The sequence below is a fragment of the Schistocerca nitens genome, chromosome 3, assembly GCF_023898315.1.
Source record: "Schistocerca nitens isolate TAMUIC-IGC-003100 chromosome 3, iqSchNite1.1, whole genome shotgun sequence".
In the NCBI taxonomy this organism is placed as follows: Eukaryota; Metazoa; Arthropoda; class Insecta; order Orthoptera; family Acrididae; genus Schistocerca; species Schistocerca nitens.
In genome coordinates, this window is record NC_064616.1 from 918,453,856 (window position 1) to 918,479,901 (window position 26,046).

The window sequence follows — 26,046 nt, forward strand, 5'->3', positions numbered from 1 at the left end:
TGTAGCCTATCGCGTTTGTGGTTTATCATATTGTGACATTGCTGCTCACGTTGGTCAAGATCCAATGACTGTTAGCAGAATATGGAATTGGTGGTTTCAGGAGGGTAATATGAAACGCCATGCTGGATCCCAATGGCATCGTATCACTAGCAGTCGAGATGACAGGCATCTTATCCACATAGCTGTAACGGATCGTGCAGCCACGTCTCGATGCCTGAGTCAACAAATGGGGATGTTTGCAAGACAACAACAACCTGCACGAACAGTTTGATGACGTTTTCAGGAGCATGGACTATCAGCTCGGAGACCATGGCTGCGGTTACCCTTGATGCTGCATCACAGACAGGAGCGTCTGCGATGGTGTACTCAACGACGAACCTGGGTGCAGGAATGGCAAAACGTCATTTTTTCGGATGAATCCAGGTTCTCTGTACAGCATCATGATAGTCGCATTCGTGTTTGGTGACATCGCGGTGAACGCACATTGGAAGTGTGTATTCATGATCGCCATGCTGGCGTATCATCCAGCATGATGGTATGGGGTGCCATTGGTTACAAGTTCGGTCACCTCTTGTTCGCATTGACGGCACTTTGAACAGTGGACATTATATTTAAGATGTGTTATGACCCGTGGCTCTACCCTACATTTGATCCCTGCGAAACCCTACATTTCAGCAGGATAATGCACGACCGCGTGTTGCAGGTCCTGTACGGGCCTTTCTGGATACAGAAAATGTTCGACTGCTGCCCTGGCCAGCACATTTCCCAGATCTCTCACCAATTGAAAATGTCTGGTCCATGGTGGCTGAGCAACTGGCTCATCACAATACCCCAGTCACTACTCTTGATGAACTGTGGTATCATGTTGAAGCTGCATGGGCAGCTGTACGTGTACACGCCATCCAAGATCTGTTTGACTCAATGCCCAGGTGTATAAGGCCGTTATTACGGCGAGAGGTGCACCCAAATTGCATGAAAATGTAATCACATCTCAGTTCTAGTATAATATATTTGTCCAATGAATACCCATTCATCACCTGCATCTTGGTGTAGCAATTTTAATGGCCAGTAGTGTATAAGAGTCAGATTTTTGGTCTCGAGTTTCAGATGAAGAACTTGTATTTGTTAGATCAACAACAATGCATCCACTTAACTGTGAAATAAGTGGAACAGCCCATGTGTTAAAACAATGACAGTGTTTGCTCAGTTTATTTGAAAGACTGTGAAATGTGTGGTTCAGTTTTTACCGCTCATAAATATTCAACAGTAAACTATTGTAGAACTATGATGACATATGCCTGCAAATTATTAATGAGGCTTATCTAAAGTTAACCAATAGTGCACTGGCCATATTAACTGCGTATATTGGGGGTTTGTGAATAGTGAAAATAAATGCAAATGTGTACCTGTCGTCTACATCATTTAAAGTAGTCAGTCTTGATCTTCCACTCTCCATTTTTCAGCCAGTGCAGCAATGCAGTACATCGACACCAAAGACAATCAAGAAAGAAATAAAGCAGGAGAATATGACATAATCAGTTGAGGAAGTAGGAATAGTAATCCATCACAGATTATTCCAAAAACTGGCTGTAAACCACTGGCTAATACACAGATGTATTCCTTCTCCGAGGTCTCTCAGTCTTGTCCTAAGAATGGTAAAACTGCTAAAACCATCAGATAGTGTAGATATATATGACATATCTTGTAACATACTAAAGAAAGTAATAGATTGTATTGTGTATCCCTTGACATATTGTATAAACAAGTGCATAGCTGAGGAATATTTTTCTGATGAGCTAAAAGTGTCTAGGTTAGTTCCAATACATAAAAAAGGAGATACTGACTCATCTTCAAGTTACACGCCAATTTCTATAGTCCTGGCTTTTCCTAAAGTAAAGGAATGTGTAATTTACCAACAATTATATGTTTACTTTGAAAATCTAGGAATAATTAGTGAATCACAGTATGGTTTTAGGAAAAATTTGTCAATGGTTGATGTTATAGACTCTGTAGTCAAATAAATATATCAAGTGTTCGAGGATAAAAGCTTTTCTCAAGCCACTTTTTGTGATCTAAGCAAAGCATTTGGCTGTGTAGGGCACAAACCATGTCTGGAAAAAAATGAATTCCATGGTATTGAAGGCAACAGCCTTAAACTTTTAAAATTGTATCTACAGAACTTATCTGTGTTGGCAAGGAAATGTTGAGAATAGAACAAGTGAAGGTAGGTGCTCCTCAAAGATCCATATGGGGCTCTTTTTCGTTCCTACTAATGATCAATGATCTGCCATCCTTTATAAAGTCTAGTACAGTTCTATATACATATGATACAACCTTTCTTCATTGTAGTAATAATCTCAGCAGCCTTAAAAGTTGCGTAGACAATGGAACAAGCTTCCAACTAGTTTAAAGCAAATGGCTTCTTATTGAATTACAACAAAACACAGCATATGGTTTTTAGTCTGAAAGACAAGCTTCCTCAGATGATCATAGTTATTTGAAGTTCTTGTGGGTATATTTAGACAATAAATTATCTAGTGGTCAACATGTACAATGTATTAGTGTTAAGCTGGCAGGAGTAATTTTTCTGTTAAGCTGACTTATGGGCTGTGTACTCAAAAAGTCTGTCTGAACATCCTATTTTTCTTCCTTCCAAAGCATACTAACATATGGTACTATTTTATGGGGGAGCTCTAGTTGTAGGCATAAAAGAGATGTTAGGGTATTTAATCATTTTTCTTACAAGGCACACTGTAAACTATTGTTTTGTGAACAAAATATCATGACTAATACAGTTATAAATATACTACATTTTTATTTGCACAAAAAAGAAGTTACCAGATGCAAAATGCAGAGAAAATGTACATTGTTAGAGAACAAGAGGCAACAGATGCAATTATACCCCAGACCACAGACTCTCAAAATCACTGAACAGTTATGAACTCATGGGGCACAAATTATTTAATAAGATTCCACAATCTGTATGAGAATTACCTGTACAAGCATTCAAACAAATGCTGTATGACTGACTATTACCTACCCATTCTATGACATAAATGAATTTTTCAACTGTAATATAATATTGTTATTTCTTTTAAATTATCAATTGTTTTGTATAACATGTGTTACATTGTCTGTTGATGTAATGGGCGGGTGGCAATAAAATTATTATTACAATATGAGTGGTCTGAGTAATAAGGTAGAAGAGCTTCTTGTCTGTTTGAAAAATTTAGAGAATTCTGAAAAGATAGACATCCTGCACCTATCTCAGCACCACATAACCACAGGGTTAGATAAGCTACATTTAAATAATTACACTCTAACAGCTTACTCATGCAGAACTAATATGGGAAAAGGAGGGGTTGATACATATGTTAAGACAGAATACAAGTTCAAAAATATTGAGACAAGTAGATTTTATGGTGATCTGCACATAGAAGTGAGTACTGAAAAATAGTTCACTTTCAATTGCAGTGGTATATAGATACCTACTGGGAAATTTTGAACTGTTTATGAGGAGTCTGGATTTCTTACTGTGATATCTGTCAGACAGAAGGAAGCAGTTAATAATCTTTGAGGAATTCAATGGAGATTTTCTAAGTGATTCTGATAGGAAGAATGATCTGGAAACCTTAATTGGATACTACAGTTCAATCTCAGTAATTAAAAGCTTCCAAAATGGGGGGATGAAGACAGTGGGAGTCAAACTAATAATGCTTTCCTTGGTAAGGTTCAAAGCAAGAAAATAGCTGTTTAGCTGGTAAACAAATGTTCTCTCTGATCATAACACATAATTAGTCAGGATTAATAACTTAGTGCTTTACAGTATGGAAACTCATGAATAGAAATCATTTAGAATAATTGACAACTGCAGCAAAAATGTTTTTAAGAATAGTTCACAAGAGATGACCTGGGATGAAATTTATAATGAACCAAATGCTAACATAAAATTTAATGTATTCAATGATAAATACATATCATTATCTGAAAATAAGTTTCCACATAGGCCAATCAAAAGGACATTAAACAGCAATGTAAAAGACCATTGATCACTAGAGGGATTACAGTATGATGTGGAAGAAAAAGAGAAATGTGTCTTTTGCAAGAACAAGTAGAGATCCTGCAGAAGCTGGACAACATGAAAACTACTCAGAATTACTAATAAAGATTATTAGAAAATCACTGAACATGCACATAATCTCAGAAATCAGTAATTACAACAACAGGCTTAGTGCTATATAGAATGTAGTGAAAGCAGAGATGGGACAGCCAGCCATAGAACAGGATAATATCACTACTGAACTGAATGGAAGGGCTATAAATGAGAGTAACAGATAGCAAATCTATTTAATAATCATTACATAAACACTGTAGAAAGCAAGGGGCAAAGAGTTCAAGAAAAAAATCCCAGCAGTATGCTGAAAAAAATAACTCTCATAAAATTCAGTTCTATGAATGTATCACCAACTTCTCTTTCTGAAATTAAAAAATTGTACATTCTCTCAGACACAAAAGCTCATTTGATTTGATAGTGTCTTCAATACAGTACTAAAGATTTGTTTCCACATAATAAGCCTGGCTTACCTGATGTATGTAATGCATCACTAATTCAAAGCATTTTTCCAGAGAGAGAGAGAGAGAGAGAGAGAGAGAGAGAGAGAGAGAGAGAAACATGCCTTTGTTAAACTTCTCTTTAAGAAAAGTGATAAGAGAGACATCAGTAGCTACAGACCTTTTTCACTACTGACATCATTTTCCAAAATTTTTCAGGATGAGATGTATTCTAGAATAGTATCTCATCTTAGCAACAATAAGTCATAGTCTGGGTTTTTAGAAGAGTTGCTCTACTGAGAATGCAATTTACATGTTCACACATCAATTTTTACCAGAATTAAATAATAAAATAGTCGTGGTTGGTATTTTCTCTGACTTACCCATGGCTTTTGACCACGTGACTCACAATGTTCTCCTAGATAAATTGAAGCTTTGTGGGATTGATGGTATAGCAAACCAATGGATAATGCCATATATAACCAAAAGAGTGCAGAAAGTTTTATTTAGAAATTTAGCCAATATAATCTGGGGACACAAATCTGACCAGGAAGAAATCACATATGGGACTCCCCAAGGCCCAGTCTTGGTTCCACTATTGTTCCTCATATATATGAATGAACTTCAACTTAATATACAACAAACAGCACAGGTTCTTTTTGCTGATGACACTGGTATTGTAATCAATATAAGCATACATTCATAAATGTAAGTAATTGTAAACAATGTTCATAAAAGTAGTATTGACTAGTTTTCTGTGAATGATCTCATGCTCAATTTTACAAAGGCACAACATATTCAGTTCTGTGCATCAATTTAAAGTATAACACATGGTGAGGAAATAGAGTAGAAACTTCAGAAGTCTTAGGTGTCCATATTGATGAAAATTTAAACTGGAAAAAGTATATTTTGGAATCCCTATATATAGTTCAGCCACATTTCCACTTAGTATTATTGCAAATCATGGGGAAAGAAAAATCAGTATGTATACATATTTTTCATATTCTAATTCAATAATGTGTTCCAGAATAATATTCTGGGGCAACTCATCTTTTAGGAAGAAAGTTTTCAAATATGTGCTGTATGAATAATATATCATGCTCACTTATGATCGTCTTGTAGACATCTGTTTAAAGAGTTGGGCATTCTGGCTACTGCTTCACAGTACATTTAGTCCCTCATGAAGTTTGTTGTAAATAATACACTACTGTTCAAAAGAAACAATGGTGTACATAATTACAGTACCAGGACATTTAGTACTCCATGTTATGGTTGTTTTTTAGCACAGAAAAGAGTGCACAGCTCTACAACAAACTGAAAACGTTTCTCCTTGACAAGATCCTCCATTCCATAGCAGAATTTGTATTTCTGTAATGTGTATAAGGTGGTTGGTAGGAATTACCAACTCACATCTGCATATTTAAAAAATCAATAAATAAAAAACTTTCAAATGTTCATCATGTAGCCATATTTATGCATTAATCTGCGATATGAATGTTAAATGACTTGTTCCACATCATTACAATTTATCATGCAAAATGGTCCACGGGACATGAAACTTACTATCTGTAACTGATAGTCTGGTGCCAACTATCGTATCTCTGACATCTGATTTTACTGCACAGTATATCACTTTGTCAAGTGATTTTTATTCAGTTGCAGACTCACCTTGATGATGCGATGTGGTTATCAGCTGAAATATCGAAAGAAGAAATACTGTTGTTCCAGCAACATCCTGAAAGACCATGGAATAATACTTCTAATGATGTGTGATGCATTAAAGAATCTCTTGGTAAGGATAATAATAACAAGTTATAAAAATTTAATTACCACATCAGAAAGGTAGAGTTTTGTGATTTTTTTTTTTTGCTCATATTTAGGTACACATCTTGAGTCTGGGTACACACTGAAATTAGCATCTTACAGCAGCATAGCACACCCAAATAAAATGGTGAAGCCTATTTATAAAGTGGAATTGGTTCGATGCATTTCAAGGGGAATCACACTGCATGAATTCATCCTGTGTTAATTGAAGTGTGCCATAAAAATGCACCATCATATAGCATAGTTATTAGGTGATGCAGATGCTTCCTGTATGGCTAAACAAGTATGAATGTCAAAGAATAAAAAGGCAGATTACCTTTCTGTGAATAATTACAAACTGCAAGACAAATGGAACCCTTAGTTCTTGAAGACCAGTGTATCACAACTGAGACAATAGAGTAAAAAATGAAAACCACTCATAACTCAGTTCTTAGCTCTTGCATGAGATGTTGAACATGACAATGTTTGTTGCCCACTGGGTTCCACAACTGTTCATACACAAGGACCCTCCCACCCCCTCCCCTACCCCAACCGCCCTGCCAACTTGAGGCAGCAGTTAAAATGTTGTAGATGTGTCAGGCCTCCCAGATGGACTTCTTCAGACACTTGATCACCATGGATGAGTACCACATATGCCAATGTGACTCCGAGACACTGGAGCCCTGCAAGCAGTGGAAATGTGGATTCACCACTGTCAAAAAATGTGAAAGGCCTACCATGTGGAGTGGTATTTGGGATTGCCGTGGTGAAGTCCTAACAGATTATGATCACCTGAGCAAACTGTCACCAGAGTTGTCAAGATAAAGTGTCAGAGAGAATTATAAAAGGAGATGTTGTTGATTCGCAACAACACACAACCAATTCTGCACATGATGCAGTCACACAAGCTGCTTCTCAACATTAGATTAGATTCAGTTTTCGTTCCATAGACCCAAAAAAACGAGATGAATCTCGTGGGTGTGGAACATGTCAGAAAGCATAACATAAAAATATAAAACATTTGAATATAATACTCACTACCCTGATCATTTGTCAGGAGATCAGCAAAATATGTGAATAAAATGCCGTAAACTGGAACAGCTAATGTTTATAGAATTAATACACTGTCAGAATGAAACATTGTTATGCACTATTAATAACTGTATCATACACAAAATCCCTAATCTTGACTGTTGTGACCAAGTGCTGTCAAACTGAAATCTAACAGACATTTTTACTTAAGCTTGCCTAACAGTCTCTGTTAAGATATTCATCTATACAGGGTGTTACAAAAACGTACCGCCAAACTTTCAGGAAACATTCCTCACACACAAATAAAGAAAAGATGTTATGTGGACATGTGTCCGGAAACGCTTAATTTCCATGTTAGAGCTCATTTTAGTTTTGTCAGTATGCACTGTTCAATGGAGCACGTTATCATGATTTCATACAGGATACTCTACCTGTGCTGCTAGAACATGTGCCTTTACAAGTACGACACAACATGTGGTTCATGTATGATGGAGGTCCTGTACGTTTCAGTCGAAGTGTTCGTACGCTTCTCAACAACAGATTCGGTGACCGATGGATTGGTAGAGGCGGACCAATTCCATGGCCTCCACGATCTCCTGACCTCAACCCTCTTGACTTTCATTTATGGGGGCATTTGAAAGCTCTTGTCTACGCAACTCCGGTACCAAATGTAGAGACTCTTCGTGCTCGTATTGTGGACGGCTGTGATACAATACGCCATTCTCCAGGGCTGCACCAGCGCATCAGGGATTCCATGCGACAGAGGGTGGATGCATGTATCCTCGCTAACGGAGGACATTTTGAACATTTCCTGTAACAAAGTGTTTGAAGTCACGCTGGTACGTTCTGTTGCTGTGTGTTTCCATTCCATGATTAATGTGATTTGAAGAGAAGTAATAAAATGAGCTCTAACATGGAAAGTAAGCGTTTCCTGACACATGTCCACATAACATATTTTCTTTCTTTGTGTGTGAGGAATGTTTCCTGAAAGTTTGGCCGTACCTTTTTGTAACACCCTGTAGAGTAGAAGGAGTTGCCTATCAAAAAGCCTTTCAAGCTTTGTTTAAACCATGCTTTATCTGAAACCAAGTTTTTAATGGTTGCTGGCAATTTATTGAAAATGTGTGTTCCTGAATATTGGGCCCCTTTTTGGATCAAGATAAGTGATTTTAGGTCTTTATGTAGATTGTTCTTATTCTTGATATTGATACTATGTGTTGAGATATTGGTTGGAAATAGAGATATATTACTTGCAAACAGATTTCATTAAGGAATAAATATACTGCGAACTAGTGGTTAGACTACAACGTTCCTTGAACAGGTTTCTACATGATGTTCTTGAATTTACACCACAAATGATTCTTATCACACGCTTTTGCACCATAAAAACTTTTGCTCAGTTTGATGGTTTACCCCAGAATATGATCCCGTATGACATAACAGAATGAAAGTAAGCAAAGTATGCAAGTTTTTTTTATATTTATATACCCTACATGTAACATCATTCTTGCTGCAAGTACAGACTTGTTTAGATGCTTAAGCAATTCTTTGGTATGCCCTTCCCAACTGAATTTATTATCGAGTTGTAATACCAGAAATTTAACACTGTCAACCTCTTTTATCTGCATGTCTTCATATGTTGCACACATGCTGGAAGGAAATCTCGTACAGGTTCTGAACTGCATATAGTGGGTCTTCTCAAAGTTTAATGATGGTGAATTAGCTTTAAACCACTTATTAACGTCAGTGAAAATTTTGATTAGCAGCTATTTCTAAATCTGTACTTGACTTGTTACTTTTTGCAATATTTGTATCATCAGCAAACAAAACGAACTTAGTATCTGGCAATGTAACAGATGAGAGGTCATTAATGTATACAAGAAAAAGCAATGGGCCCAAGATGGAACCATTGGGTACAACACATGTAATTAATTCCCAATCAGATGAAGACTGACTGCTTACTGCACAAATAAAATTTATCCCGATGCTTTGTATTCTCCAGTGACCTCTTCCTGTTTCCTTGGATGAAGGAATCCTTATTTGGCAGGTGTTGCCTGAATGATGGAAGGTAATTTTCAATGTATACTTCTACAGTCAATGTCTGAACCAAGTCATACAGTGGTGGGAAAATGAGTTGCATTCAAAGATAAATATGTTGAGAAGGACTAACACCATTACTAAGTTTCATAGCTACTACTAGATCTTTTCAAGGCAATAATTAATGTCATCAGCAATAGTTACTTTTCCTTTGAAGATATCACATAAAAAGAAATTGACAACACTAACACAAGTACTTTAGTCATGCTGTCTTGTGCTATCCTGTTCCTGTGTCATTAATGGGAATTCTCTGTATTTCAGACTTCCACCTCTTTCAGGTTAATTGTTAACAGTTCTATGGTTGGAATGCAGGGTGAAGAAATGCCCATCTTTGTACCTCCAGAATATCAACATTACTTCATTCTCATCAGGTTTGATGTTGACCTCCACCTCACTGATAGCTGGTTCGGGACTATTGTTCACATTAAACATTTTAGTCACGCACTAAACAGTCTCACCACCTGTAGAATTCTCACTGCCTGAATATTAAGATCTTGTCGGTGTCATGACTGATTAAGGGGCTCCGAAAAGGCTCAAAATCATGAAAAGTTCAATTTTTACTTTTTTGCGTTTTCTGAATCTGCAGACTATTACCTTTTAATAGATATATAATTTATTCAATTCCAAAGACTACAACTATTTTTAAATTTTTTTTTTGAAATGTGTTCTACATGGGCGTGACCCACTGTGGCGCTGTTAAACTGCTGTCAAATGGTGTTATTATTAACGTCCGTGTTCATCAGGTACATTTTAGTGATGTGAGATAAAGTATGTGTTGTGGCTAACCTGTGATGGTTCAATATATATCGCTGGTGTGATTGTCGATTGTTTCATGTTTATTTACTCTGTCGTTATCTCGAAAATATTCGTAATTAATTCTGTTTCTTGAGTCTCTGTTTTGTTGAAGTATAATAATGAGTAAAAGTAAAGTTATTAGAAATCCTCTGAAGGCTTTTAAGAAAAGGAGAAATGTTGGAAAGCCAAAGGTATGTGTTATTACTGTAAACAACAAAGACGATAACCAAGTGAGTGAACCTAACCTCTCAAGTACACCTGCCCATAGCAGTCAAAGTGGGAAAGAAAATACCTCACAGAAGAAGCTTGGTTCAATGAGTGAAAACTATGAATGTTTTATGGGCGAATCGGATGTGAATGAAATATTTGATATGTCGGTTCTCAAAGGAATTTTTTCAAACTGTGTAAGATGTATTCATTGTAGTGAAGTTGGTCTGGAACTCTCCATAATAAAGCACGTAGGACTTGCTAGTGAAATACAACTGAAATGTGATAAGTGTTCATACATGACCACCTTTTGGAACAGTGTTGCAGTAACTGCAACTGAAGAAAATGGTAGCAAAATCTACGAACACAACATTAGATTTGTTTATTCCTTGCGTTCAGTTGGTAAGGGTGCTACTGCCGGTGCAATTTTCTGTGGCATCATGAATCTTCCCCCAACCAAGTTTACGACCTATAATAAATTAATAGGGTCTAAAGTAGAAGATGTCTGTATAGAATCTATGAAGAACGCTGTGGAAGAGGCAGTAATGGAAAATAATGGTAACAGAGATTTGACTGCAGTGTTCGATGGTACCTGGCATAAACGGGGACACACATCTCTTCATGGTGTAGTATCTGCCACCAGTATGTATACAGGAAAAGTTTTAGATGTAGCAGTAATATCAAAGTATTGTAGATGTCCACAAAAATATAAAGGTATACATGAAAATAATTGAAAAGCTAACTATAGTGGCAGTAGTGGAGGAATGGAAGTGGCTGGTGTTGCCAGTATATTCCAGCGTTCTGAGGCGTGTGATAAAGTGCAATATGTTAATTACCTTGGTGACAGTGATTCTAAAAGTTTCAAACATGTTCAAGGACTGAAGCCCTATGGTGATGATGTTGTAGTGCAGAAATTTGAGTGTATTGGACACGTACAGAAGCGAATGGGAACAAGACTTCGGCGACTGAAAGCTTCGTACAAAAAACAAAAACTCAGTGATGGTAAAGGATTGGATGGGAAGGGAAGGTTAACTGACAGTGTAATTGACAAAATACAGAACTATTATGGAATGGCTATTAGACAAAATACACAAAGTGTCGACGAAATGAAGAAGGCTGTTTGGGCTCTTTTTTTTCATACTTCTTCAACCGATGAAAATCCCCAACATAGCTTGTGTCCCAAAGAAGAAGACAGTTGGTGTAAATATAACAAAGGATTGCTAACTGGTGAAGTGTACACTCATAAGCATAGTCTGCCTCATGCAATAATGGAGGTGATAAAACCTATTTTCAGAGACTTAGCAGCACCTGAACTGTTGAAAAAGTGTATTCACGGAAAAACGCAAAACCCCAATGAATGTGTAAATAGTGTTATATGGTCGAGAATCCCCAAGACTGTATTTGTTGGAATAGAAACACTTCACTTTGGTGTGTATGATGCTGTTGCGACTTTCAATGATGGCAACATTGTAAGGTGCAAGGTATTTAGAAATATGGGAATGAAGATAGGTTCTAACATGGTACGAGCGATGCTTGCTTTAGACAAGGAACGCCTTCGGGCTGCAGACAGGGCTGTAAAGAGTCTAGAAATACAAGGAAGAGTAAACAGGAGGAGGAACAAGAGGAAGCTGGAGGAGGAGTTTGCAGAGGATGAAGATAATCCATCCTATGGACCTGGAATGCACTAAAAAGTTAATCCAATCTTTGTCGCTCGATTCCCAAAACTTTTATTTTCTCATACTAATTACATGTTTTCTAAGGATCTTCCAAACATATTTGTTTCAAACTTTCAGTAAATGTTGCACAGTACCTTCTGCATAATTTAACACAGCCCTTTTCCAAAAAAACTGTATATTTTTGAATATATAAATAAAAAATTGCAAAAAAATGTTGTGAATTTTCATTACAATTGAAAAAAAAATCATCTTTAATAACTGAACTAAAATTTTGTAAAATCCCTGTGTTAAGTTGTAGCCCATATTCCAATAAATAATCTGTAAAAAGTTCAACTTCCTACCTCAAATACTTTGTGAGGAAAGATGTAATTTATAAGCGTTATTTTAACATTACAAGTATAGGGCGTTCCGGAGCCCCTTAACCCTGAGATTCTGATTTTGTTACAAAACAGATCTCTCATGTCTTGTCATCAAGTACGTATAATACTCCTCATATATCTGATGACCAACCATGAAAGATTCAATCTTTACATCACACAATACCATTGATGTGTTGAACAGCTGAACCAGGCTTTTGCCAGAGCTTGCACTTCCATTTATAATGCTTCCAAAGTAGTATTCTGCTGTCCACTCAATATCTGTAGTTTTCTTGTCTGTCCCTTTGTTACTCCCAGTACCAAATCAATAGACTCATAAGTCATATCCCTGCAGAAAATCCTAGTGCAAGATCTGTCCTGTGCATCTGCCCATCACTTTCTATTATATCACTGAGAGGGGCAGGCACCCCCGTCCCATCAGACACACAACTGACTATGAAAAGAACCACACAATTTATAATTGTGCTCTGAGGCTACTATGTAAGTGCAATCTCAAATGAAATATATGCATTGATATATAGCCATTAACTATTTACTGCCAAGATCCAACTGAATTTTTAATTGTGTAATATGCTCCCAATATAATGCCTTCTTTACGCCTTCCTCCTCATAATATTAATTTTCGTCAGCTGTACTGGCAGGAATGCTCACTGTCCCCCCGCAGTCAGCCTCTGTTAGTTATTGTCTTCCACCTGAGTCTGTCTTTATTCTTGTTCTCACCCAATTCCAGTCTCCTGTTGCCTTGTCAGGTTAATTCTCCAACTGACACTTTTCTACTCAGTCTGACCTCAAACATTCTATTCATATCTCTGCACTTTAATTTTAATTGTTCAATTTGTTATTGCTTTCACTATTTTCTGGCCTACATTTCATTGCCTCTTCTCCTTTTTTCTACTTTCAGATACATGCTAACAGAATGAAAACTTCTGTATATCTTTTACTTACATTTATTATACCTAGAGGAAAAAAATCTTGTAATTAGTGCTACATATTATTTGTTAATACCTTCTGCAATATATGCATCAGCATGTGATCCACCATGTGTAAGTCTTTATATTTCGCACTTAATAAGTTACCGTATGCAGATCGTAGGCTTTGAATGAAATGCCTGGATTCATTAATTCCACATATAATTCCAGCATTAGAATGAAGACCAAGTATTTCAGTTGTTGATTGAGTAGGAAGTGCCTGCAACAAATTCAATAAGTGCAAAAATTCTTACAGTATAGCTATCACAGTAAAGCATTTACTAAAAGGTATGTGCCATATACTGACCATAATGTGCTCAATGCAAGAACTGTATGTTGTATCTATAGGGAGCCTGTATTTTTTATTTGTTGAGGAGAATGTGTAATGTTGATTGTATACAACACTGCTGTTGATGAAATCTAAAAGTATGGTGTTAAGGGTTCTTTGGTCCCATTCATCCAGTATATGTCCACCATAGTTACACTCTCCTACTAAGTACCTGATGGCTTCGTAAGGAACATCAACTGATTGATTTATGTGTACCTAGAAGACAAGACCAACTATTAATTTAGCACAGTTCAAGAAAAAGGATGAATACTAATAAACCACAAAGCTTGTAAAACAATGAAGAAATATACAACATAAACCATATGTAACTATTCAGCTGATCTGTGTATATTTACAGATGCATATGCTGGATAAATGATCAAGTAATAACATGGCAATTAATTAATAAATTTACTTATCTATCAGGTTCCATGGGACTATACAAGCCACAGATTCGTGGTCAGTCAAAAAGTCACTACATTGTTTACAGAATGCTGATTAGAAAATTTTTGGATGAAATAATTGCTAAAACACAAAAATATTCTGATAAAGGATATGAATGAATAATGCATTACAGAGAAAAATTATCAACAATCTCTTGTACAGACTAGAAGGAGTGTGTTATGAGGAAACCTTACATGTTGGATTTAAATACTTGGCATTTGTCACTAATTTTTTTCATCACTGCTGGAAACCTGTGGAACAGTTAATACCTTTCTATATGATGCTTCAGAAAGTTTTATCCAAGAGCTTATTAGTTTTTGATCAATTTGAAATACGGCAAGGTAGAATCATTCTCCTTGTTATTATTGCATTCCTACAGATAAATTATTTTTTCCTTATTTTTTATTGTGTCCAACCAAATAAACAGTGCTTATATTATGTATACAGTACCCAAAATTCACGAATTACTACTCATACAATATGATATGTAACTTTAGTATTTGTGTTATAATTTCCAGTCTGCTAGATCTTGTGGTACATTTATTTCTGTGAAAACACATTTATTTAAGATAAATTCGTAATTAGCATGTAATCATCAAAAAAGTATGGGCTAATAACAGTTTCTGCCCAGAACAACCTGACTCAGTGGATAGCAATAATTATCCTTTTTCAGTCAGCGGTTTCATTTTTCCAGAAACTCATTGACTTAGAAGATATTCGTAACTAAAATTTGGCTAGAGTCAAAAGCACTTTCATCATTTGAGCCATTCTGATTGTTTAATTCTCAGATTTGACTTTATACTTTTGTTACCCAAATTTTTCTGAACCTGATAATGCCTTTGGTTATTTACTTATGCCATTAATTAAGACTTTGGCTATGTTAACAAAATTCCAAACATGGTAATTTTCCATGAGAGTAGGGAATCCCCCACAGCAGTATATAGTGTATTAATCAAATAGTACACTGGACTTTAATACTTTCTTAATTGACTATCATTTAGTTAAATCAGATTATTGTTGGATACAACAGATAAACTCTAATGCTAATTCTGACCTATAAAATTTTGTAAACTAATATTTCATTACAAAGATAACAATATATCATTGTGCCAGTCTATATAGGCATATACGCCACCACAAAAAAAAAAAAAAAAAAAAAAAAAAAAAAAAAAAAAAAAAAAAAAAAAAAACGAGAATCCTCATTTTGTGATTACCAACCACTGAATCAACATTTCTAAGTCAGTCCTAAAGACTGCACCCAAACACTTATTCAGATTTCCACCAGTACAATACTAGAAATAAAGAAAGATTTTACATTGGCAGCCACGGAACAGCACTTTACGAAAGGGGGCCTCAGTACGCAGGTATAAAGTTAGCTAATGCACTGCCTAGTGCAGTCATGGCTCTTCCTACAATTAAACTGAAACATCAACTTAAGAAATTTTTTGTAAAACACCCTTTCTACTCATTAGAAGAGTACCATACTTATATGAAGAACAACAAATACTTTGTGAAATTATGTGAATAGAAATCAGTAAACATCTTATTGTAATTTTGTTGTAAATTAATGACGTATTCAGAAGAATGTGTCTTGTGTATTGTACAAATACACTCCTGGAAATGGAAAAAAGAACACATTCACACCGGTGTGTCAGACCCACCATACTTGCTCCGGACACTGCGAGAGGGCTGTACAAGCAATGATCACACGCACGGCACAGCGGACACACCAGGAACCGCGGTGTTGGCCGTCGAATGGCGCTAGCTGCGCAGCATTTGTGCACCGCCGCCGTCAGTGTCAGCCAGTTTGCCGTGGCATACGGAGCTCCATCGCAGTCTTTAACACTGGTAGCATGCCGCGACAGCGTGGACGTGAACCGTATGTGCAGTTGACGGACTTTGAGCGAGGGCGTATAGTGGGCATGCGGGAGGCCGGGTGGACGTACCGCCGAATTGCTCAACACGTGGGGCGTGAGGTCTCCACAGTACATCGATGTTGTCGCCAGTGGTCGGCGGAAGGTGCACGTGCCCGTCGACCTGGGACCGGACCACAGCGACGCACGGATGCATGCCAAGACCGTAGGATCCTACGCAGTGCCGTAGGGGACCACACCGCCACCTCCCAGCAAATTAGGGACACTGTTGCTCCTGGGGTATCGGCGAGGACCATTCGCAACCATCTCCATGAAGCTGGGCTACGGTCCCGCACACCGTTAGGCCGTCTTCCGCTCACGCCCCAACATCGTGAAGCCCGCCTCCAGTGGTGTCGCGACAGGCGTGAATGGAGGGACGAATGGAGACGTGTCGTCTTCAGCGATGAGAGTCACTTCTGCCTTGGTGCCAATGATGGTCGTATGCGTGTTTGGCGCCGTGCAGGTGAGCGCCACAATCAGGACTGCATACGACCGAGGCACACAGGGCCAACACCCGGCATCATGGTGTGGGGAGCGATCTCCTACACTGGCCGTACACCACTGGTGATCGTCGAGGGGACACTGAATAGTGCACGGTACATCCAAACCGTCATCGAACCCATCGTTCTACCATTCCTAGACCGGCAAGGGAACTTGCTGTTCCAACAGGACAATGCACATCCGCATGTATCCCGTGCCACCCAACGTGCTCTAGAAGGTGTAAGTCAACTACACTGGCCAGCAAGATCTCCGGATCTGTCCCCCATTGAGCATGTTTGGGACTGGATGAAGCGTCGTCTCACGCGGTCTGCACGTCCAGCACGAACGCTGGTCCAACTGAGGCGCCAGGTGGAAATGGCATGGCAAGCCGTTCCACAGGACTACATCCAGCATCTCTACGATCGTCTCCATGGGAGAATAGCAGCCTGCATTGCTGCGAAAGGTGGATATACACTGTACTAGTGCCGACATTGTGCATGCTCTGTTGCCTGTGTCTATGTGCCTGTGGTTCTGTCAGTGTGATCAGTGTGTATCTGACCCCAAAAAATGGTTCAATAGGCTCTGAGCACTATGGGACTCAACTGCTGAGGTCATTAGTCCCCTAGAACTTAGAACTAGTTAAACGTAACTAACCTAAGGACATCACAAACATCCATGCCCGAGGCAGGATTCGAACCTGCGACCGTAGCGGTCTTGCGGTTCCAGACTGCAGCGCCTTTAACCGCACGGCCACTTCGGCCGGCTATCTGACCCCAGGAATGTGTCAATAAAGTTTCCACTTCCTGGGACAATGAATTCAAGGTGTTCTTGTTTCAATTTCCAGGAGTGTAACTTTAATCATTACTGTTTCTTTGTACATGTGCAGTGTACCATTCGATGTTGAATAAAGCTATTATTATTATTAATATCTATTTTTGTAAGAGTTTGGGCTTGGTAATCATCACAGTAACATTGGCAACATTATCACATTATAAGTTAGATATCACAGCTAAGGCACATTTTTGTTGTCAGCTGAACATATGCACTGAGAATTTTCTGAAAAGAAGAAACAAAACTGATCTGGAAACATAATCTTAAGTACTAATACAATATGTTGCCAGAGGTCTTAAAATTATGACTGGGAATACATGAGACTCAGAACTAAGTATACTGACAATGAAGACATTAAGTTAGTTTGTTATAAGCAAAAAACTTATGTACTGATACCATATGCCAAGACAAACTGTCCACCAAGAAATAGTTAAGATTCTACACCGATGTTTGTGATAAGATTTGATTGCACATTTATTTTATGAAAAGTTGGATATTAGTGTTATAAAATGGGACATTGGAATAATGCAGTGTGAAAATGGTAGGAGTAAATAGATTAAGAGTCTTGAGTAGCACTTTATGATTCCAGTAATATAACAGTCTAAAACAAAAAATAATAAGAAAGTGAATTTTATAACAGTTTATGAATGAAATGTAAAGAACATTTGAATATTTGTGCAAAATGATTATCAATGGCTTGTATTTAAAATGTTAACTGTACATATTAGAATCAAATGTGCTTGGCCACAAACGGACTTTTGACTAGAGTAGCGGTCACTTGACTTACTGAGGTGAGTGCATGGAGAGGTTTTGTGAGGTCTTTTGCTGGTGGGCACCAATCTGCTAATATCTCCTTCTGCTTCTTTTTGTAACAACATTATATTTTAGAACCTTGAACATAATTTGCCTGCAAACTGCTCTACATGCACTGTTAGATGTATAACAAATTTAATATATTCTTGGTGTTATAATAATGAACCAAGTCCAGTGGTTTCTTGATATACCAAGATCTCTTCTATTTCATTTTATATCTTTGTATCAATGTACCCTGTGTTGAGCCAGTGCTTGAGACAATCTTATATATTGCAAATAAATCAACTGTCTTGCAATACAAGGGTGTTATAATTGTCAGAATTGCCTTGATTCCAAATACATGTTATTGACTGACTAAATTTCATTGGTCACTTGTTTAAAATCAAAACTTGGACATAAATGCAATGGTGGACAATTGCTCCCCTCAGTGGGTGAGCCATCCACAAACACTTAGGTTTTTCATTAGCCCCCTTCAGTGGGAAAGTAGCTTTAGATTGTTGTTTCCTATGTCTCACTGCAATTTGGTAGGCAAAAAAGGGATTTGTTAGAAAGTGGATGTTACACTCCCAGTATGTTGCAACATCATGACTTACCTTGAGTTTTCTACTGTTAATTACTATGAGTGGTTCTGTGACTAGTAACCAACCACTCAACAACCTGTTGAAAATCCATGGCTCATGTTAGATAGTAAAGTATATCATGATCTTTATTGGGCCTACATATTACTAACATCTTTAATGTGAGTAGTGGAACACATGTGTACTAGTATTGCTGATGATATTCAGTTGCTTCCTTTAACTGTTGTCTGACGAACAACTATATTTACTGTCATTGGTTCAGGAGCTTTGAGTACTGTGACAGTTATGTGCACAGTGTTATGAGTGAACTAAGTGAATGTTAGAACTGTATTATGTGTACTAAGTGAATTACTGTGAACCCTTAGTAATGAACTAGTTACATAATTTACCACTGAGTTATGATATTTCTTCCTAATGTCAAATTATAAGACTGGTTAGCTTGGTTGCTCAGAAACATTGTTATGAAGGAAATGGTGCTGGTCAGATCATATGAGAGTTGCTTGTTACCAGATAATTAAAGTGCTGTTAGTCATAAGGGCTGGTCTTTGCTTCATTGGGTTATGATAAAAATAAACTCATTAATTAGTGAAAGTAAAATCCATGGTGTTGTGCCTGTTACATTATTCATTAATTAGAGATCCTAAACATCTATCACTAAGAAACTCAGAAGTAATGGAGCTACTGAGGAAATAAGAATCTACAACCAAGTAAGTAATCTAGTAATCTTACACATGGTGCCACATCATTTTGTAGGTGGGTGCAGGGAGGGCACAGTATGTATTGGAATAGAACATGCGCCAGTGCAAAAAGCTTGTTATGAAGGAAATAGTACTGCTCTGATCACACAAGAGTACTTGTTAAGTGATAATTAAAGTTCCGTTAGTTGTTAGAAATTGGGTTATGATAAAAATAAACTCTGTCACTGCATGAATTATGCAGGTTCTTCTGAGTAGTCAATATTGCCAACAAAAAGTCCCATGATGAAATATATGTACATGGATGGATGAGTAAAATTCTGAGATGCCTGAACAACAGCCTACATGAAGTTTGCAAAATGATACTCAGATCAGTCTTACCACCCTTTTCTGCTATAAGAATGTTCTTGGTGAGAGCATAGTGTTCCCCAAAATATAGCACCACAGAAGATAATAGGGTGAAAGTAAACCAAGTAAGAGAGCCTTCTGTTATAACTTCAAGTTGAACAAATATATTTCAAGGAAGACGCAACACATGAAAGTCACAGATCAAGTAAACAGAGTAAGACGTGTTTACACTTTAACACTCAAATCATAACTGAGTCCAAGTCTAGCGTCCGCTGGCCAGCTGGCCGCTTAGGTGGCGCTGCTGCTGCATGGCTGGCAGACAGCGCCGTATGTAGAGGATGTGCGTAACTGCGCAGAGGCACTTTGAAAGATCGGCGAGTCACAACACCCTTCCCCCCTTTGAAGTTTTTGCACAGGTCTTGATGGAGGTGGCCTGTAGATTGCTAACATCCATAGGTGTTGTTTGACTGGCCGTATGGATGGAAGTGTCCCCGATGATAACGGGTCGAGATGACAGGAGACGTGGGGGTCAAATCTACTGGGGCCCTGTGCATCAATCAGCCCATTACGGCAAGTCCGGTTGTTATAACAGGAGACATGGCTGATGTGTCCGTGTCCGTAGGAGAAGGAGGCGAGTAGAGTTGCTCCGACAGATGATGGTCATCTGGTTCCTGCATGGGCACGTCTCCTGGTGCCATCAGTTCTTGTGCTGGCACCAATATGATGCTGAGAGAACTGCATTGTGAATAATGAGAGATTCCAGTATCCCGAGCGTCAGGTAGAGCCGAAGGTGGTGTAGTGGCATCCAGAACAGGTGTTGCTGGCACATGAGGCCGAAGCTGGTCCGAATGACGCACTGCAACACCTGTGTCCATCTGCACTTCATACAGGTGTTGGCCACAGTGTCGTGAGATGCGACCAGGACTCCATTTTGGCTGCCTGCCATATACCCGTACCCATACAAGGTCGTCGTCGGTGAACCGGTCAAGCGAAGGCACCCGCGGCTGTGAGGTGGAAGGCTGCAGAAGATGAAGCAGCGTGCGGGGCTGTTGGCCATGTAAGAGCTCAGCCGGGCTGTGCTCGCCCATGGGGGTGAAACGGTAAGAAGCCAGAAATTGGAGAAGCGCATCATCAGCAGCAGAAGAAGTCAGGAGTTTCCTCATCTGAGCCTTAAATGTGCGGACCAGTCATTCAGCCTCACTGTTTGACTGTGGATAGAACGGAGGGGTTGTGACTTGCATGACGCCATGATGGGCACAAAAATCCGCAAAATCGGAAGAGGCAAATTGCGGACCATTATCAGTAACAACAGTAGAGGGAAGGCCTTCCAAAGAGAAAATGTGAGCTAGAGCATTGGTGGTTGCCGCGGTGGTAGGCGACGTGCAACGGACAATGAAAGGAAAGTTAGAGTAGGCATCAATAACGAGAAGCCAATAAGTACCTAAAAAAGGTCCTGCGAAGTCAGCATGAATACACTCCCAGGGCTTCTCAGGCGGAGGCCATGGTGACAAAGATGACGTTGGGGCAGCAGCCTGTGACACACAAGGGCCGCAGGCAGCGACCATATGTGTGATTTCAGAGTCGATGCCAGGCCAGTGCACATGACGGCGCACCTGAGATTTTGTGCAAGAGACACCCCAGTGCCATTGGTGAAGGAGGCGCAAGACCGAAGCACGCAAAGACGCAGGTACCACAACATGCGGCGAAGCATTTTCGGTGGAAAGGAGGACAACACCATCCCTAGCCGTGAGGCGGTAACGCAAAGCGTAGTAGTTCCGCAACAGATCAGAAGTCTTAGTGGAAGGATGATCTGGCCAATCCTTCTGAATACAGCGTAAAACCCGGGAGAGGGTAGGGTCAGAACCCGTAGCAGCCACCAGCCGGTCCCCGTTGATGGGGAACCCGTCCACAACCCGCTTCTCGGCAACATCCAGGTGGAAACACAAAAGTTCATCCCTATCGAATGCCAGATCAGGACCCATGGGAAGGCAAGACAGTGCATCAGCATTTGCATGTTGAGCCGTTGGCCGGAAATGAATCTCATAATTGAAACGAGACAAGTAAAGAGCCCAATGCTGGAGGTGGTGTGCAGCCTTGTCGGGAAGTGACGTTGATGGATGAAACAAGGAAACAAGTGGTTTGTGATCCACAACAAGATGAAACTTTGATCCATAGAGAAAAACACCAAACTTATGAAGAGCATAAATAATGGCCAAAGCTTATTTTCCAATTTGAGAATACTTTTGTTGGGCATCCGTGAGCGTTTTGGAGGCATAAGCAATGGGTTGTTCAGAACTGTCAGAAAACGGTGCGCAAGGACTGCACTGACCCTGTATTGAGAGACGTCCATGGCAAGAACAAGACGTTGGCCAGGTTGATAAGTAGCCAGGCACGGGGCCTGTTTCAGCATAGTCTTCAATTTCTGGAAAGTCGCATCGCATCATGCGGACCAGTGAAAAGGCACGTTTTTATGCAACAGGCCATGCAATGGCTGAGCCACCGAAGCAGCAGATGGTGAAAACTTGTGATAGTATGCTATTTTCCCCAAGAAGGCCTGCAGTTCCTTAACAGATGTAGGGCGAGGAAGGGCATCGATCGCAGTGACAGTTTGCTGAAGTGGACGAATACCATCCCGAGAGTGCTGAGACCCCAAGTACGTGATAGATGCCTGAAAAAATTTTGATTTCTGAAGATTACACTTAAGACCATCAGTCTGAAAGACATGAAAAAGTGTGCGGAGATTTTGAAGATGTTCGTCAGTGATAGAATCAGTGACAACAATGTCATTCTGGTAATTTATACATCCAGGGACAGTGAGCAATGATTGTTCCAAGAATCACTGAAAGAGAGCAGGGGTGCTGGCAACCCCGAATGGCAATCGTTGGTATTGATAGAGGCCGAAAGGCATGTTAAGGACCAGAAACTACCGGGAAGCAGCGTCGAGAGGAAGTTGATGATAAGCTTCTGACAGGTCAAGTTTAGAAAAATACTGGCCTCCAGCAAGTTTAATGAACAATTCTTCAGTTCAAGGCATAGGGTAGGTGTTGATAAGGCATTGAGCATTTACAGTGGCTTTGAAATCGCCACAGAGATGAATATCACCATTTGGCTTAGCAACGACAACGACAGGAGAGGACCACTCACTGTAAGTGACAGGAAGCAAGACCCCTGAAGCAGTGAGACGATCCAGCCCCCCTTTGACCTGATCATGAAGGGCCACAGGAATGGGCCAAGCCCGAAAAAACTTAGGCCGAGCAGTGGGTTTGAGCGTGATATGAGCTTCAAAGTCGTTTGCACGGCCTAACCTAGGAGAAAAAAGGGACGAAAATGTCATCGACAAGGAATCCAATTGAGCATAAGGAATAGCATCAGAGACGATATTGACAGAGTCATCTATGGAGAACCCAAAAATGCGAAAGGCATCGAAACCAAAGAGATTCTCCGTGTTACTATGGTCGACCACAAATATGGGAACAGTGCGAATGACAGATTTGTAAGATACCTCAGCATCAAATTGTCCCAAGAGAGAAATCTTCTGTTTATTTTAAGTCTGTAATTGCCTAGTAACAGGTGACACGATTGGAGAACCCAACTGAAGATACGTCTGAGAATTGATGATAGTGGCAGCAGAACCAGTATCCACCTGCATGCGAACATCTCAACCAAGTATATGTACAGTGAGGGAAAACTTCCCTGAAAGAGAAGAAGTACAGTTGACAGACAACACAGAATCAGAATCAGCGTCATGTTCATGAACATCATGTATGCGGTCGGATCTGCAAACGGATGACTCATGACCCTTTTTTTTTGCATTTGTGACACACGGCCCAACGTTGTGGACAATCTTCTCGTGAATATTTCATAAAACACTGCGGACATGAAGGAAGCTGCCGCAGATTTTGCTGTAGTTTCTTAGAGGTTTGTTTACGGTTAGGCCGAGGCTGCACTTGGGAGCATACTGTGGCCACGTCGGCTGGCGGGGACACGCCACACGCATTGTCAACATTGCACAGAGGTTGTATTTCCCCAACATCGCCCCATGCCTCTATTTGCACTCCAGCGGCACGAGAAATTTCAAAAGACTGAGCGACGGATAGGACTTCATCTAGAGTTGGATTTGCCAACTGAAGGGCACGTTGCCTAACTTCTTTGTCGGGCGCCGACCGGATAATAGCATCCCGTACCATGGAATCAGCATAGGATTCTTTGTGAACGTCAGTAACAAATTGACACTTTCGACTGAGGCCATGAAGTTCAGCAACCCAAGAACGATAGGATTGACTCAGTTGTTTTTGACAACGATAAAAGGCAACACGAGAGGCTACCACATGCGTTTGCTTTTGAAAATAGACGGACAGAAGTGAGCACATTTCAGCAAAGGACAAAGACGCAGGATCTTTCAAAGGAGCCAATTGCGACAACAACCGATACATTTGAGGTGAAATCCATGAAAGGAACAGAGACTTACATGTTTGTTCATCCGCGACATGAAATGCCAAGAAGTGCTGTTGAAGACGTTTTTCATAATCAGACCAGTCTTCTGCCGTCTCGTCGTTAGGAGGAAAAGTAGGTAGAGACAATGACGAGAGACGCCCTGCATTTGATGCCGCGACGAAATCACGAATCGCATTTGTGAGAAGCGTTTGCTGTTCTATGAGACCTTGCAAATAGTTGCTCTAAAGTAGCCATGGAAACATGTGGGTCAACGATGGAAAAGAAAAATCCCATCCTTGTCGCCAATTGTTATAACTTCAAGTTGAACAAATATATTTCAAGGAAGACGTAATACATGAAAAAAGTCACAGATCAAGTAAACAGAGTAAGATGTGTGTACACTTTAACAGTCAAATCATAACTGAGTTGAAGTCTAGGGGCCGCTGGCTGGCTAGCCGCTTAGGTGGCGCTGCTGCTGCATGGCTGGCAGACAGCGCCACATGTAGAGGATGCACGTAACTGCACGGCGGCACTTTGAAAGATCGACGAGTCACAACACCTTCATGTTTCAGTGTCAAAGACAATGGAAAAAATTCTTGTAGTGAAGATAACAGCATTGAGTTTCTGTACAAAGACTTGAATGTGTTACTTCCAAGAAAGTCTTCCATTTATCCTAATTCCTGAGAATTTAAAATAGTCAACTCCACTGTCTGTTTGGCCAGCTTGTAAAAATAAAATTTAGCTTTTACAAGAGTTCCAGGTCAGAAACTGTATGCATTGCATTTTGTTTTGGCTACATCATTTATATTATGTCATATGTGTTTCACAATAACGTTTGTATCATCAGTAAAGAGAAAAAAATTTCTAATCAATTGCCATGTTCAGTGGCAGATCACGTATATGGTAAAGGAACAGCTCAGAATCGACCCCTGTGGCACACCCCGCTAAATGATCCCAGTCAGATCAAAAACATTTCCTGTGTTTACTGACACTGGGGAAAATGTTCTGCTTCTTAATTTCCAGATGTGAAGTGAATCATTATTGAGCTTTTTCCCTACTCACATAACGTTCCAACATACGCATAAGCGCTGCATGGTTAACACACTCAAATGCTCTTCTTAAATGAAAGAGAGTACTTATTGCCTTCATCCTATCATTGTGCCCTGCAAGTGCCTCACACATTAAAGAATAAATAAAAAAGTCTGTCAAAGTTCCTTTTATGAGGCCAAACTGTGTGTCTGATAACAAATTATGGGCACTGAGATGTGCTAGTACTTTCCTACACATTGCTTTTTCAAAAACTTTTGACAATGCAAGTAGCAATAAAAATGGCCAGTAATTGACTATTTCATCTCTTTCAACGTTTTTATTAAGTGATTTCTCTAATGACTGTTTCAGGTGTGATATGTTGAGCATCCACATTATCCCCTGATACATCTTTTACAATTGACCATACAGTTTTAAACGTCTTCTGAGAGCATTCTATTCTCTTGGAGAATGGACTGTTTCAGTCTGTCTGATGACATTCCGTAGCACTTTTCGGTACTGTTTACAGTCAGATTCTGTTGCTGGGGTCTGACTATCCTTTCTATTATGGTACAGCTCCTGCTTCCTCCTACACAATATTCTAATGCCATTATTTATACCAATCAGTTGCTCCTTAGTACTGCTTGTCT

At 39.4% G+C, this 26,046-nt stretch overlaps 1 protein-coding gene across 1 annotated transcript in view; it reads right to left on the reverse strand.

Annotated features, from left to right (window-relative positions):
- LOC126249484 (dynein axonemal heavy chain 7-like) overlaps positions 1-26,046 on the reverse strand; it is a 1,193,512-nt gene that overhangs the window by 50,281 nt on the left and 1,117,185 nt on the right. The window contains exons 53-54 of the mRNA XM_049951137.1: positions 13,814-14,050; positions 13,544-13,726 (exon numbers count right to left, since the gene is read on the reverse strand). Of these exons, the coding sequence (XP_049807094.1) occupies positions 13,544-13,726; positions 13,814-14,050 (420 nt within the window). The remainder of the gene's footprint in view (positions 1-13,543; positions 13,727-13,813; positions 14,051-26,046) is intronic.